At 36.7% G+C, this 17,079-nt stretch overlaps 1 protein-coding gene across 1 annotated transcript; it reads right to left on the bottom strand.

The window, feature by feature from the left end:
• LOC117781402 (zwei Ig domain protein zig-8) lies at positions 1 to 8,572 on the bottom strand. Its single transcript, XM_034618155.1, has 6 exons — positions 8,415 to 8,572; positions 6,218 to 6,295; positions 5,777 to 5,909; positions 847 to 1,090; positions 452 to 549; positions 1 to 328 (listed from the first exon to the last, which is right to left on the bottom strand). Exons 1-6 carry the CDS (start codon positions 8,532 to 8,534, stop codon positions 69 to 71), a joined length of 933 nt encoding a protein of 310 aa, XP_034474046.1. The 5' UTR covers positions 8,535 to 8,572; the 3' UTR covers positions 1 to 68.
• Positions 8,573 to 17,079: the final 8,507 nt, after the last annotated feature.

Below are 17,079 nucleotides of genomic sequence, written 5' to 3'. Positions count from 1 at the left end.
TTTACAGATAAAATTAACGTTATCTATCAATATAATTATGTACAAGAAATGTTTGTTTCATTTAATTATCATGACGTCATTGGCTGTCGTTGCTGTTGCTGTTGCTGTTGTTGTTGCAGCTGCTGCTGTTGCCGTCCAAGTGAGCCGCTTATTGATTGCCTGACATCACAATTGATATGCACTAAGGATAAGTTGGCAGGACCTAAAAGCCAACGCATCCATCGCACCACAGCGCTGGCAGCCAATGCAAGGACAAGGCTAAAGTTAAGTCTGCTCCTCAGGCAACTGCCATTGCCGCCGCTCTTCTGCATGGCCGCCGGACTCTCGTCTATAGATTATACGGATGATATGGCGAGTCATCACACGGGCAGCACAGGCAGCGAAGAAGCACAAGGAGAAGGAGAAACATGTTGAAAAAGATGAAGCTGTTGCTGACGGGCAATCCACTTACCATTAATGACATTGACCACAACGCTGGCCGCTTCTGCAGTTGTTGGCATGCACGTATAGTTGCCCGTGTCCAAGAGCTGTGCATTAGCAATCCGTAATCTGCAACATTAAAGCAAAAGCTTAATGCAATTGTAAAATGGGAGGGCAGTTGCCACATTCAATGGGCCAATCAGTTGCCACATGACTTCGGTTTCATTGATCAAAGCTCAAAATACCGGAGCGATTGACTATTGAGGTGGAAACCAACAACCACTTCAAAACGCAGACACCTTCGTTACACACACACACACTTGTGACAGGTGCTATTCAGCGTGGGAATGCTTTGCTTCTACTTGTATTGGATTCTGCACGATTATGATGAAATCACATTCCTTACTCAATACAATTTGTGCTTACCTGCTTTGCAACTTCTCGGCCAGGGTTGATTCCATGGAAATGCGTTGCAAATCAATGGCTGCATCATTCGGATGGGCCACAAAAGGGGTTAAGATGTAGGGGCCGCGATACCAGTAAATGGGTCCAATATCCTGGGCAGCATTTGCCGGCTGTTTCACATGGCATGTGAGTGTTATGACGCTGCCCTGTTTGACGTACAAATCCGATGGACCGGCTATAATCGCTTTGGCATCTGGCGGCGTCACTGCAATGGCCAATGGAACGTGCGAAAAATTGATTAATGGCATTTCTTGCTGCTCCACACGTTAATCGAGTAATGGAACCTACGATCCCTAGCTCCAACCCCGCCCAATCGAATCCGATCCAATTCTTTACGGTTGCTAAGCATGTGGTTAAGCCTCAAGCACATTTCATTGGCATGGCGTAAATTGAAGAGACGATTCACAATTACATTCGATGAATCAAAGATGCCACTGCATACCACCCTGACAGCACTCAATAGACGTACCCAGCAGTGCTTTTCACCTGATAATGTGCAGGTTTCACAGATCTAACGACTGCCAGCTACGTGACACAATACACACTGCTCAAATGGCTCTTAAATGAAGCGGATTTTGAGTGGCTGACAGACAGACTGCGGTGTGGCATTAAGCCCAGATTGAGTTGCAATGCTTAGAAAATTTTTGTAGCATACTTTCAGGCACCTTAAATTAACACTTTAAGGATTCGAGTATTTTTAAATAGAATATTTTCAAAAACAATTCAGTAATTACAATTTACGCAATGAGAATTTTAATAAAATTAATTAAGATAAGAATTAAATGATACGCGTTGTGTGAATTTACAAAAATTAAATTAAAACTATTACGATAGTTTACATGTTAAATAAGTATGCTGATGGTGTCCTGAGCGCTGACTAAGCCAACTTTACTAACTGAACCGATATAGGGTCGACTAGCTCAGCATCATCGGTTGGCAAGTTGTTTGTGTTGACAGCGCAGTAAAATCGGCTTTTCTGTCTGCCAAACAGTCTCCCCCTCGACCCCTGGGCACATCATTAACAACGTCAACATTTGACTTTGTTGACTGGCTGCTGTTAGCCAAAATGTTGGTGGACGCACGAAAAAAAATTAAACCAATTTTCAGTGCCTATAAGTGAGTCGACCGGACTGTGGTTATACGACTATGCCACGCATTTGTCTCTGTCTGCGGCAGCTGGCAGCTGGTAACTGGTAACTGGCAAACAGGGAACTGGCAACCTAAAATAACAACAACAACAACAACAATTTATCTCGCCCCCAAAATCATGGCCAATATTAGAAAGCCACGCATACAAGCAAGAGCCATCAACACAACTCTGTGGACATAATGGTTCCGTTCATGATTTCCACTCACACATATCCTCTACCCAACCCCACTCCCTCTACCAACACCTCTTCTTCGTTCTATATATGTGCCAGTCACAATAACAACGGGCTAACAACACTTAAAATGTGTGTAAAATGCGCGACAGCAACAAGAATTGTGCCAGGCAACGGCTTCATTTGCCATGCCACTCCCTACAAACAATGGGTTAATGATACGCCAACAGTGAAATGGCCAACACACAATATAACCCACCTAATCAAATCCCAAAACAAAAATGTTGGGCTTTGTGGTTACAAATTTTTATGTGGTAGTTTTGTCATTTCATTTAGTTTCCTTTACATTTTTTCTTATTCTTTTGATTTTTACATACCCTATATTTTGATAAAATTAATGAATAGCGTCGCTCAATTTCAAATTTAAAGAATTATATTATAATTTGTTATTTAAAAAATATTTTATAAAATGTATACGAATTTATTTTATTTTTTCTACTGTACATTTAACTGAATATTTTAACTAACTACCAAATAAACGCAAGTCGAGCACTCTCGACTATATTGTACTGTGCCTGTCTTTTTTTATTATTATTATGTGCCTGTTATGGCCGGCATTTGATAACACAAAGACCACAGACCAGACAAGGACAATTTTCTGAAATTGACTCTTCACGTAATGGCCACCTGAATGTAGACTACTTCGAGGGGTTCTGTTTATGAGCCAGATTTTAGATTTACAGAAAATGCACAGCACAGATAAAAAAAAAGGGGAAAATAAAGAATAAAAGTGTGTTTGTGTAAGTAACACAATTCGGCGGCATTATGATGAAAGAGAGCAAAAGTGAAGAGTTGGAAGTAAGCGAAAGGAACAGTTTAATTTATTACAGTTGCTCTTTGCCAGGTCAGAAGATAGTATGAAGATGTTATTGACTTTAAGTAACAATTCAATTCAACTCTTGTCAATATCAAGAGCACCACTTTAAAAATGCAATGAGACCATTTCATCTCAAAAGGAATATTACTAATTTCAGATATCTGGTCACTCTTTTGTATGATTCATAATAGAATTTATGCCATTATATAATGCTAAAAAAGGCAATGTTTTGCATACTCAGCTTAAATCCAAAAAAAGAAATCATTTGTTTGCACTCAGGGTTAAGGAATCCGCTTCGTTTTTAAGGAAGTGCTTCCTCTTCGTATTTGAGCGCGTAAAACCGGTGACAGAATATTTTATCACGCTGCCAACTGCAGAAGCCAAACGCAAATCTGCGTTGAACAATTTTTTTCAAATCATTAGCATAAATTTTTTCTTGGCATTGCCGAGACTTTCCGTCGCCAAGCCAAGACCCAATTCAAGTTGGAATGCGTGGGTAAGTGAGGCAGGAATGGAGGATGAAGGATAGATTATTTCATATAGTTTCAGGGTGCGTTCGGTGTAGTTTGCAACTGCGAGTGCGAGTACCTTGCAACGGAAGCAACGGCGCAATGGGGCAACAAGATGTTGCAGCGTTGATTTGACTTTATAGCTGTTGATGAGTTTTGCTTGAGTTTGTTATAAATAAACCTAGGTTGCATTTGGCTGCCAATTTGTGTTTGAAAATTCCCTAGGTGCTACAAACTCTCCTTCTCCTCCTCCTTCTTCTCCTTCTCCTTAAGTTAAATGTAGCATATTAAAACATGTGCGCCAAATTTCACAATTTTCACACAACAACTCAAGATCTGAACATTTTTACGTACATTATTGAATCACATGAATGGTCCTCAAGTGGGTTAAAAGTGGTCAAGTAAACGATTGAATGCACATTAGGGAATACATAATAGCCTCAAAACGGATCGAATTGAATCGAATCAAAGTGAATCAAAAGCAAACTAAACCAATCACAGCCAAACAACTTGAAACGTGCAACTGAGATTCGAGAATTCAAGCTCAGAAATTTGATGGTAAACTATTCAATAATTTCAATTAACTTTCTCACCAACAAGAGCAACAGCAAAGAGAGCAAAAAAAATAAATAAATAAATAACAGCAAACTTTGACTATAGCACATGATGACAAACATTGGCTTACAGACTTGGGCCAAAAAAGTTTCAAATCAATTTTACGTACATGAATGAAACATGAACGTGCATGCTTTTCTGTAACAATTTATAACAAACACAAATACACACATACCTCCACACTCAGACACCAAAAGAGTCAGAATACACAGGGGGCAAAATAACTTGAAGCTGAGACGTAAAAATAATATTGCCTGCAACGGAAATCCATTGTAGAAAACTTGTAAAATGCCAAAACAATGAAATGAGATCGTGGCGTAAACGTGCAAAAAACACCTCAAAGGATGCTACACGTACATACATACATCCTACACAAATACACATACACACACACACACACACACACACACACACACACACACTCAAACGTACATACATATACATATACTCAAATAGTCATCCACACGCAGACGGCATAACGCCCTCGGGGCCACGCCCTCATTGGCTGGTGTGTATTACAGCCAGCATATGAATTTAGTATTGAATTTAAATGCAAATTGCGTTAGCATGCAAAACGTGTAGAAAAATAGACAGCAAAGTTTTCGTACCACAAAAGCTAATGCTTCTCTTTCTCTCTCTCTCTATGTACATATATGTTGTGTATCTATGTATATCTACAAATCCACATCCAGTATCCAAGGTGTATATATATATATGTATACCCATTACATTAACATTGCCAGTGTAACCGCCTACAGGATTTACTCTTATTGTTGTGATATAGAGCTTCACAGGTATTCAATAAGTCCAAGAATCTTACAATTGGAATAATAAACGACATAATGAAATGATTTCTTAATTATTATAATTATATTAATATTATTAACAGTTTTATAAGAAAGTTTAAAATAAAATCAACTGTTGAGAACAAATTTCTTTCAATGCTTTAAAATTTAAAGTATAAATCGCAAGTAATAAAAAAAAATTATTATTACATGTGTACTATATACCATATCTATTTAAACATATTCTCCTCATCGTTATTCAAAATGCATTAAATGCATAATACCAACGTATAATTTATATATTCAACAATGAAAAAAAAACCTTGGTTTTATATATTTTTTTTGTTTCTTATATTATTGTAAATAGTTGATTTAGTTCTCAGAACAACAAGTTGAAAAAAGATTTTAAAAGCTCCATTGGGCTATTAACAAAATTGTGAATTTTCTTTTCTAAACAATTTATTGATTAACTGCAAATATATTCATATATTTTGCCTTGTATTATACATATTTGCACATAGCAACTATGGCAATATGACATGTATGTAAATTTAAACTATTTGTTAGCTTGTTCGACTATTCGGCTTAACTTTGTGTTCAATTTAAAAGACTCTGCCCTTGGGGGTGCGACCGGTATAGCAAGTTGCAAGTCGCAAGTTGCAGGTTGCCAATCACAAGTTGCAAGTCATGCATACGACAACTCGCTGACAATGCGTAAGAATTGAGCGAGTGTTTCACAGAAAATGGAAGTGGAAAACTGAAATGGTTCGTTGCTTTACTCACCTATGACATTCAAGCGGAATGCCATTGAAATTTTTGGCTCCGTATTCACTTGGCACTCGTAGATGCCGCTGTCACGTGGCTGGGCATATTTCACATGCAACGTCCAATCCTTGGAGTCGGCGGTGCGTACGACCTGCAAGAGGATAATTGCATACATAGATAAATCGTTGCGGACAAGTCAGTTATCTAAGACAGTTATCTGGGACAGCTGGGCATAGTTGTCCTTGGGCAAAATTTAATCAATGCATACAAGTTTGGCAAGTACAGAAGCGTCGAATTGCATAAGCAATTAAGCCGACTTGGCTTATAAATGGCCATCATGGCCTTTAGCCATTTAATAAGCCAGGCGAATACACAAGCAACAGAGGTGGATGCCGTTAAGCAAGCACACACCGACAAAGAGGGAGAGAGAGAGAGTATAAGCAAATTACGTATACGCACCTTGAAGCGCTCATCAGATGTGTAGGTCAAAATGCCTGCAGTCAAAATGTGCAAATCGCGTTTCCTTATCCAAGATACCTGCAAATAGACAAAAACACAGACACACAAACAAATACGTTTAGATTTAGTGACTGAGCGAAACAAAAGGACGACGAGCGCTTAAGTCAATTTTAAAAATTGCTTTGGCCCAAACGAAAAGGACCAAGCTAAAATAAAGGTAGAAAATTTAATAAACCAAACGGCAAAATGAAGTAAGCGCTCGAAAGAAGCGCAAAAAAAAAACAAATAAAGAATGGAAAACTAACTAAAACAACTTTTGCAAATACTCCCGCTGTCTGTGCAAGCAATAGCAGCGGTAAAGCAACAGTGGCATCGACGACGGCGACGACAGACAAAGCGATTTGCTAGACACACACACACAGGAAAACCTGCTGGAAAACCAGGACGAAATGCGTGCCCAAAATGTCAGCGGCTTAAAGTTGCCAAAGCCTCAGCCAGAAAGTAATCTGCGAGACTGCCGCAGGCAAGCAAAACTTTTCGTTGCTCCAAAAGAGACGAACGAACAACCAAAAAAAAAAAAAAAAAAAAGGCAAAAATAAAAGAAATATAAAACAAAAAAAACTGAAGCCAAAACTAAAAGTGTCAAAGTGGCAAAAGGAAAAGGTACTTGCCCCTCAAAAAAATGAAGAGACGCCGAAAAAAAGGTGCTACTAAATCAGACTCAGTGAGGGAATGGATGATGACGAGCTTGCTGATGAACACGGTGAGCTGCTGGACTCTGAGAGATCTTCGGCACAGTTTCGTCTAAGTGGATTTCCATCAAGGCTAAAGAAGTCGCACCGAAAAAAGGTAAAGGTATGTAAAGCGACTAAAATGCGAACAATACTGTACATTAAACAACTTTGGCGTTCAACTTAAACAGATGATAGTAATCCACTCCCATTAAGCTGACAACTTTTCCCTAACTGACCTTGGCAATTATTTAATGTAATTAGAAAAATTATTTAGATTATTGTTTTCCAAGATATTGAAGGTTTTTTATAAAAAGTGTCAAGGTGTCAAGTGTCAAATGACAATAAATGGACAATGGTAGAAAAGTGGTGAGCTTTCTAATTTTGATGCAGAATTTAATTTGAGTTGAGTTGTCGATTTAGCATGAAAATCGCATCTGCGAAAAACTAGTTTTTCAATTAACTTTTACATCACTACTAATTAGCATTAGAGTTCTTTATAAAAAAAAACATATAAAATGTTATGCAATTGTGTCTAATATATAATCAATGATGGCTTTTAAAATAAAATTTAATAGGGTTGTACCATTTTTAACCCTTTTGTAAACATTTGAATTAGGATATTTACATTTCCAAATTATGAGAAGAAAAAGAAAATACTATTGGCATGTAGAAAATATAATAATATTATCCGAACCGAAATTTTATAAATAGAATGGGCTTTGATTAAGGTCCTCCAGATTTTGTGATACCCGTTAATATATAACAAGGGCTTATACATTTTAAGCTTGATAAAGTGAAGCAGCAAATGTTTCAAGAATGTATTTAACTGTTTAAAACTGTTCCCACATTTTACAGCAATTAAAGACCAAGTTGAGTTACAATCGACCTTCCAGACCACCCACAGAATGTACGAAAAAAGCAGAAAAACAAAGTTTAAAGTTGATGATACAGCGGACCAATCAATAGATACTAAATAAAGGAAAGAAAGAAAGGCAGAAAAAATTACAAAATTAAAAATGAACTTAGGGGGAAAAAAGATGAAACACAATGCAAAGCCATAAACTGAATTTTGCCGGGTGGCGAATGCCACTGGACTGACAAAGGAGCAGTAAACAGGATGGGTAGGATAAGGACAACATCGCTGAAACTCTGTCATTCAACCAAGAAAATGACCAAAAGCTGTGATGAGAGATGATGGCAAGGACAAAGAAAGCGGAACCGGAAAACGATACGAGTAGCTGAACAAACTGACAAAAGAAACAGAAAAGTAAAAAGAAAAAAAAGAAAAAGAAAACGAAAACGAAAAACTTGTCGACTTTGGCCGTAACTTGATTTTCAGCTTGACTAGTCCGAGGCATGGTCAATATTTGCCTAGGCGATAGTTAAAAATGCATAAAAGCGAAAACAAAAAATGTACGAAATGTAAAGGAAAACATTTTCAGATAAGCGTCCACTTGGCTCACCGATTTATCGCGCAAATTCTCAACTCGACAATTGATGGCTGCCGTGTGTCCAGTCCGTGCTGTTATATTCCTGGGCATGCCAAAGTCAAATACTGGCGGCGGATAAGTTGTCTCATCCATTTGCTCATCCAGATCATCCAAAGCGTTTTCAAACTGTGCCACATTGTTGTGTTGCAAACGTTGGTGGTTGACATTGCCGTTGCGGTTGTAGTTGTTGTGATTGTTGTTGTTGCTGTTATAGTTGTGGTCATGAACCAGTGAGGCGATATACACATCATCCATTGCCGCAATAGAGGGCAACAAGTCGTTGTCTTTTATGCTGGCAGCTGCAAAGCAAAAGATTTAGAGTTAAGAACCAAGAATTGAAAATTGCAAATTGAGAATTCAATAAGCAAATGCGGCTATTGTTGATTGCATTGAAAACATTCGCCTCTGTCCAAGTATTGATAGCAAAATCCAGAACTTCATTTACAGCTTAAACCAAGGCATTGAGTACAAGGTTGGACATAAAATCCACTTAGAGCTAACGAGAAAATACTCAATAGGAAGGCTCAATCTCGAAACAAAGGGTGAAAGAACTGCTCTCCACTCCTCTCCTCTCCCCCCACTCATTTCAGTATTGACTGAAAATTAATTAAATGCCACTCAATGCCTAAGAAACACGAGTAAAAGAGCCTTTTCACAATATGTGCGATAAGTCAAATAGCTGTTCGAGTATGAGAATTTCACATGCTCTTACTATCTCAAATATGCCATAGTGAGAATGAAGGCTTTTCGACAAAAGGCCAATAGAATGCAACGGAACATTCAATTAAAAAAGACGTGCGGAAAATGCTCGTTATAATAATTATCAAAGCATATGGCCCAGCAATTGAATGATTTCCTCTCTCTCTCTCTCTCTCACCCCCCAACACCACTCACTTCATCTAAACGACGGAAATTGTTTTTAATTAAAATAAATGAGCACTTTAATGGCCACTGTGACCGGAAGTGCACATAAACCACGCCAAGCGCGCACTTTTTGTTGTTATTGTTGGCCTTACAGTCACGCCTTTTGACCAAAGTTGTAAAAATTTTGGCAGCACCGCACAGAAATTACAGTTAATGAGAGTTGTGTACTAGAAATGGGCGGGAAAATCATTAAAAGCAGTTGCACAATTTTCAAAGATTGCATTGTTTACAATGTGACTATAAAAATAAAAATTATAACTCTTAGATTCGATTTGAGTGTTCTTTAAACTTTGAAAAGCATTAATAAATCTTTTTAATCATCTTAAATAAGAGCCATCATATTAATGTGACATTATATATTTTGTATTATTTTGCTTTATTAATTGAAAACATAATGAGTATTTAATGCTATTATAATAAATAGAAATAGACAATAACTTTTTAATTAACTTTTATACCATGGTTTAGAAATAATAAAAACCTCTTTTCACTAAAAAAAAAATATGTATATTTTATTCTGGTTTTACAAATTTTTTCATTATTAAAACTTCATATTAGAAAATTTTGCATTCTAATAAGTATAATAAAATAAATATAATAAATAGTAACATTAATTTGTATGAACAAGTATGTGTTAGAGTATCGTTTTTTAATGGTATTTTTTAGCCCATAAGCTTTAACTCTCATTGACCGTTTAGCAAAGTTCAAAGTTCACACTTGCTGCACTTGCTGCATATGAATATATTACTTGAACACTTATCATACAAGCCAGGAACTTCCCTTTGGTTTAAAAATCGTCATGCATTATCCATTTTTAAGTGCAACACTTGTCAGCTTCTTTCGCTATTCTTTTTTTTGCCTTTTGCATTCTAAAGTAAAATGCATATTTTTGCATTTGCATTTATTTGACATTTTAATGAGCGCATAATGTCAGCCATGTGGCAGTTACTGTGGCAGTTTAGACAGAGTCACAGGTTGACGACACTTACAACTCAGAGCACGTGGCTGCGTCTCAATTTAGCTCGTTTCCACAGTTGCTCCTCTCGCTCTCTCTTTCTTTTTATTTCTCTGTGTTTCCCTCTTTCTCTATCATGCTCTTCCCTCTCACCTCAGCTATCTAACTGGGTCACTCACTTTGGCAGCTGCTGTTTCTGTTGCTGCTGCTGCTGCAGTTGCACTTGAATCTTTTAGGCCGTTGTGGCACTTGTGCATGTTAGACACAAAAATCTAAATTATTTAAGTGCCCACACATACAGGAAACGGTGAAAAGACTGAGGTAGACATTCACATGCGCTGGTAAAATCGTGCGACGCGCTTAAAATGTAACTGCATAGATGCAACTGCTCAACGTGACGCATACCCTTTAGAAGGCACTTGACTTAGGAAGTGTTTGCAGCCGGTTACCTTGAAATCGTTTTTGCGTTTTATTTACTTGTGACTACAAATCCTTAAAGTCTTAGAGATACTTCTGCTCGAGGCTTAAACAACACACAAACAGCAGGTTTTGGTTCAATTTAATACATTTTATTTTATTAATAACTATCCATATTTTTCCCTGATTTTCAAGCAAATTATATTATTTAATTGTAAAATTAGCTAGTTCTCTAGTCTTAATTATTATATTATTAGAAACTTATGTACAATAATTTAAAAAATATAAAAAAAATAATTATAATAATTATTATTATGATTTAAGTATGATTTTTTATTTTAATATAAAAAAACGATTTGATTGATGTAATTATTTATCTTAAGAGCTAGGCTCCCAACAAACTTTAAGCCTGCCTCGGAAATCGAACTGAAATCAAAGGTAGACAAAGTTCCCGAATGAAATATTTTGTTAAAAGTTTCTAATTCGGTTTTGTCCTTTCGGTTCAGGTATGTATTTTATCGCGATAACCCTTAATTTATTTTTAAAGAAATTTTTTAATAACTTACATACAGAAAACAAACGCATCGATTTTCGATTCTTGAAAAATAATTTATTTTGCTTCCAGTTTATGGTTCCGGTTCCGGTTGAGGTCTAAGTCTAACATACCCACATTATAAATATTCGGACCCAGGGTATAAAAAGTGAACTAAACACGAACAAAAAAAATACAAAATGCAAACGCGCCAAAGCGAGTAGTGCACTTGTTGTTGTTTGGCTTCATGCAACAGACACACACACACACATGCGTACACACACACAAAGACACACTCGCGCACACTCATATTTTTGGCATCATTTAGATGCTCGTCGAGCAACTGATGCAAATTTAATTTGGACACCTCACACAAAAAATTTGCGCGTGAGAGCAGACAAAGGGAGAGAGAAGATAAGAGGAGGGTTTCCCTATGCGCGATGAGAGGTGTGGAAGAGGTGTGTGAGGATGGCAAAGGGGGTAAGGGTCTATCTACACCATAACTTGCGCTTGAGTGTGTATGAACTGCAACTAATGATGTTGCAGGCACTCGAATGCGCCTTTTTGATTTAACGATCGACTTTTTTCGCTCTTCATAACGTGGCAAAGTGGAGGTCGGAGCTTGCAGGATTGAAGGGCAGAGCTTAATGACTGGTTGGCTTGGTTAGCTGATTGGTTAGTTGGTTGGTTAGCTGCCCGTTTCCTGCGGTTGATGGTTGCCTTTTTGCCTCTTCACATTTTATATCCAAGTGTTTTTGTTATTTGTTCTGTATTTTTTTCGTTCTTTTATTTAGTGGCTGATGAGCCTATAAAGTTTCTGCCCCGTTGCATATTTTTCTCATGTGGCTGCGGTCCGCTGGCAATTTATTTATCTTAACTTTAACTGCAGTGCAGTCAAAAAAAAAAACCAAGGGTTCATCAAATGCACATGAAAAGCAAATAAAGTTCTAAGTGATTTCAAGTGCTACAAAGTGATTACTTAAGCACCTTTTCAATAAGCCGTTAATTGACCCTAGCATTAAATTATTTGATTGTCTGTCAAAAATAAATTCCATTGCCTACTTTGTGGCTTAGCGCTTATAATAAGCCGGTTATGTGTGAATATTAAGCTGCTTTTCGGATTTACTTTTGATTTGTTGTCGATGTAATGTGAGAAAAATAATGCTGGCTTTGCGACTTAATACAAGTAGCCGATATAGAATTTATAAAATGACATGTTTAATTCGCAGTTAGACATACAAGAGCAAATTTAAACTAGCTGCAAACGTGAAACTTAAAAAATATTTTGCTAAAAAGAAAAATAATAATAACTAGTCGGCCGGTGCTACAGTCGAGCATACTCGACTGTCGGAGATTCCGTACTTACTATGGCAAAAACTAATAATGAAAAAAATTAAAAAATATTTAGTTAACTTAAATGCATATTCTATCATATTGGTTACAATGTCTCATAAAACATAAAAGTTTTTCATACTAAGACTTAATATTCGCCCGATCGGTCCTATGACAGCTATATGATATAGTGGTCCGATTTGAACCAACTTTAGACAGGATATATAAAACCAAGTTTTATTAATATTCTATCAGTTTGGTTACGATATCTCATAAAACAAAAAAGTTTTTCATACTAAGACTTAATTTTCACCCGATCGGTCCTATGACAGCTATATGATATAGTGCTCTGATTTAAACCAACTTTAAACAGGATATATAAATCTAAGTTTTATGTATATCAGTTTGGTTACGATATCTTATAAAACAAAAAAGTTTTTTATACTAAGACTTAATTTTTACCCGATCGGTCCTATGACAGCTATATGATACAGTGGTCCGATTTCAGCCAACTTTGAACAGAATATATAAAACCAAGTCATTTGCTTATTGTATCAGTTTGGTTACGATATCTCATAAAACATAAAAGGTTTTTCATACTAAAACTTGATTTTCGACCGATTGTTCCTATGGGCGCTATATGATATAGTGGTCCGATTAAAAAAAAAAAACAAACTTGACCTGCCTGCAAGATAGAGAAATCTATCCAAAGTTGGTGTCACTAGCTTTTAAATTGTTCTTATAATTTGAATATGAAATTTTTGTTTTCGATTTGTGGGCGATAAAGGGGGCGTGGCCGAATTTTGAAACAAACTTGATCTGCTTGCAATATGGAGGAACCTACATACCAAGTTTGGTGTCTCAATCTCTTATAGTCTCTGAGATTTAGGCGCTCATACAGACGGACAGACAGACGGACATTGCTATATCGACTCGACTGTTGATGCTGATCATGAATATATATACCTAATAAGGTCTGCCACGCCTCCTTCTGCCTGTTACGCACATATTCGTTAAAACAAACCCAATAGACCCCTGTACTTTTTTTAAGTACGGGGTCTAAAAAGAGAAATAATGCAAATATTATGGGAAAAAATTAGAAAGAATTTTTGATTCGCTTGTTACGCATAATTATCTTTCAACTACATTCATAGACTCCTTTTCTTTTTAAGTAATAAATAAATAATAAATAAAGTTAGCATGGGGCTTAAGATAAAAAGCGATTGAACCCGAAAATATTTCAGTTTTTTAAAACGAATGCCAAATGCCTAAGACAAAATCTACACAAAAAGAAATTTCTCTATAAAAGCCCACAAATTTTCACAGATTATTTATTATTTCCGCAGTATGTGAAAATATTTATAAGATTTCAATAGCATTTCACGTTAGGACGCACACAAATACATTTATATGCCCTAGCAACTAGTACAGTAATCAACATGCACATATACAACCTTTTTAAGCGTTTTTGCCTTACCGAAAAACTTAATCACTTTAAAAGCATTTGGCTTAAAGCATTAAAGTCACAACAAGAGAATAACAACAAAAACAAGACTTGTGTCTGAGTTCGAAAACAGAAAAAGGCTTCTGAAAAATTCAATAATCTGCTCACCCTCAGTCCAAATGTCGATGTCGTTGTCGTAGTCGTGTCCTCGCATCGTCACTTTGCTGGTGTGTGGGGAATATTTATTAAAATCGTTGTGCACAATTTTATTTTGCATATCAAAAGGCGTCTGTGGCTTGTTGTGTATATTCCTTGACTGTCTTAGACCACTTGGAAACGGAACTCTGGCCCCTTAGGCCTTCAAGGCCTTATGCTCTGTACGTCTTTTTTGCTCACTTGTAGCATGGGTATGTATATTTGTTTAAGTGTCAGTCTGGATTGGGTGGGTTCATCATACAAAATAGCAAACAGTTTTAGATACTGGGCGTATAGAAAATGCGCTGGTCAAGCAAATAGCCAAAGGCATTAAAAATATGGACAAATAGACTATGTAAAGATGTCTAAGATAGGCGCACAATATTTCGAATATTTCGTATACTCAGTAACTCCATGTAGCAGACTGTGGAAAACTGGAGCTCTACTTTGGCAACACGCTCTCAAGTCATACTGTAACACGGCCCCTAAGGCTGTTTGCAAGTGTCGCTACATGACAGCAGAAAAAGCAGCTCTCTCTGACTGCAGCTTAGTGTCCGATGTACGAGCAACACGAAGATTAATGGCATCTACAGCGTTCATTGACTTGCTGCATGCCCCAAGAGTCAGTTTCAAATCCAACAGCTACTCTAATATTTTAAACGCTGTAAAATTGCATTTCATGTAAATGTTCTGACATCACTTGTGATCCATTTAACTATGTTATGGCAAAGTTGAAAGGCGTTGAAATATATGTACTATATTTCCAATTACTTTGAATATTCAAAACATGAAATTTAAATTTTAACGAATAATGTGTGTGTTCATTTTAGGTATTGATTTCAAGATTATTATTGGCAAATATTAAAAAAAATACCTAAGGACTTAATATTTCTCAAATTTATTTCTCTCTCTTATTGATGTTTGTCCAACTTATAATAGTAAAAACGCAATTTGGAAAAACATTCAAAAGCCGTATAAAATTCAAACTGTTTCCATAAATCTCATATGCCATTGCCTGTCAATAATGTGGAAAGTTTTGCGTTGACAAACAACAACAGCATTTTGGCGAGCAGGGATGAAGGAAATAAAACAAGAAAAAACTTTATTAAGTTTCTAGCAGAGCGTATACCATATTAAAATATACTTCACAGCAGCAACAACATTAATTCGAAATATGTGTCATACAAACACACACATAAAAAAAACTGACAAAATTCGAAAAACACCGAAGAAAAACTGATAAAAAAAATGTTGCCTACTTATGAGCGTCGCCAACTGAACTACTTCAAAAACGCATAAAAAATCAATGGAAGCGAATGTGCGCAATAAATGTCAGTGACAAGGCAAACAACAACAATAACAACAAGAGCAGCAGAAGTGAAAACGAAAAGAAAACTTCACATGATGTTTTTTTCTCGCCACATCCGCGTTTTGATATAACGTACTTATGTGCGTTGCCAAGTTGCTGCGGCATGAAAAGAAGCTGAAGCTGCCACAATAGTGATGCCAACGTGATTTTGAAGTCTCCAAGGTCTCAAGTCGGAGTGTGTGAATTGGCCGCGGGGCATACAAATTGAAAATCCGCCATAAATTGAAGAGGCAAAAGCAAAGTCTATGGCGTAAAGCTGATGACAATTTATTGTTCACACTTGTAACTGATGATGGTGCTTAGGACAACACACACACACATACACACACACTTATAGGGACATGCACACACGTGCAGCAATTTGGGGCATGTGTTTGCGAAAGTATATTTCATTGTCTGCAAAAAAAAAATAAACAAATATATATATAAAGTAGGCTCTACAAATTGCCAGCCATTATTGTGCGCCAAAGTCAATATACAATCTATATATATACACATGGGTAAATATTTCTTTCTAATTTATTTAATTTTGTAGCTGTCCAGGTGTGTGTGTGTGTGTGTGTGCGTATAAGCAATTGTGCGTCTTGTGCCACTGACAGACGATGATTTAAAAGCCAGTTTCCGTCTTTTGCATAACTTGTTCCTTTATGATATTTTCTTTTAACTTTTTTTCTCAGCTTCAGTCTCACTCACAATGAACTTTTACCAAGTCAGTATCTGCCTGTACCTCCGTGTCTATTTCTTAGCTTCCAGCTAAGTGGTTTCATAACTCGTATTGAAAACTACTCGCTTCGGGCTGCACAACTTTTCCAATACGAGCACAAAGGAAAAGAGTATGCGTGCCTCAAAGTTGCTGAGGCAACAACTTTGTTCTGTGCTCTTCAGCATTCCAAATGCCAAACGTTCACTCGCTCACGCTTTAAATGATGCGGCAAATGATTTAAGGTGAAGAGTCTCGTGTATTGCATAGCAATTTGCCAGCCCAAAAACATAACTGGACACAGTGTCTGTGACTCGTACAAACCGTCGCTCGTTCATCACATTTAAATTCATAACAGCGGATGAGGGAAGAAAAAAATATCTACTTTGTTGTTGGCTGACGCTGAGCGCTGAATTTATGAGGCTCGCTATAGCTACTAAGTCCCAGCTAATAGCGGCTTTAGAATTTATAGAGTTTCGGCTGCGGCTTAGGAGTGCTTGCTATGTCCATGCGCGTTACGTATACGTAATATCAATACACTTGAGCATTATAACTTGGTCCTGCGACTTGCAAGAAGAGAAAATTTATAGTGATTGTGCAAGAACTAAAGAAAAAATATGCATTTAGAGGTCCCAATTTATCAATCAATACAATAGAACATTAAAAATTGGTTATTACACTGCCAACAACAGCTTTAAAAAAATCTGTTCTTAAGATTGTAAATTCAAAAAACATTAAGTATACGCATAAATTAAAAAATGGCGAATATA

This window comes from Drosophila innubila (genome assembly GCF_004354385.1).
Source record: "Drosophila innubila isolate TH190305 chromosome 2L unlocalized genomic scaffold, UK_Dinn_1.0 4_B_2L, whole genome shotgun sequence".
Taxonomy (NCBI): domain Eukaryota; kingdom Metazoa; phylum Arthropoda; class Insecta; order Diptera; family Drosophilidae; genus Drosophila; species Drosophila innubila.
Note: the sequence above shows the minus strand (reverse complement) of the source record. Positions and strands in the feature narration are given on the sequence as shown.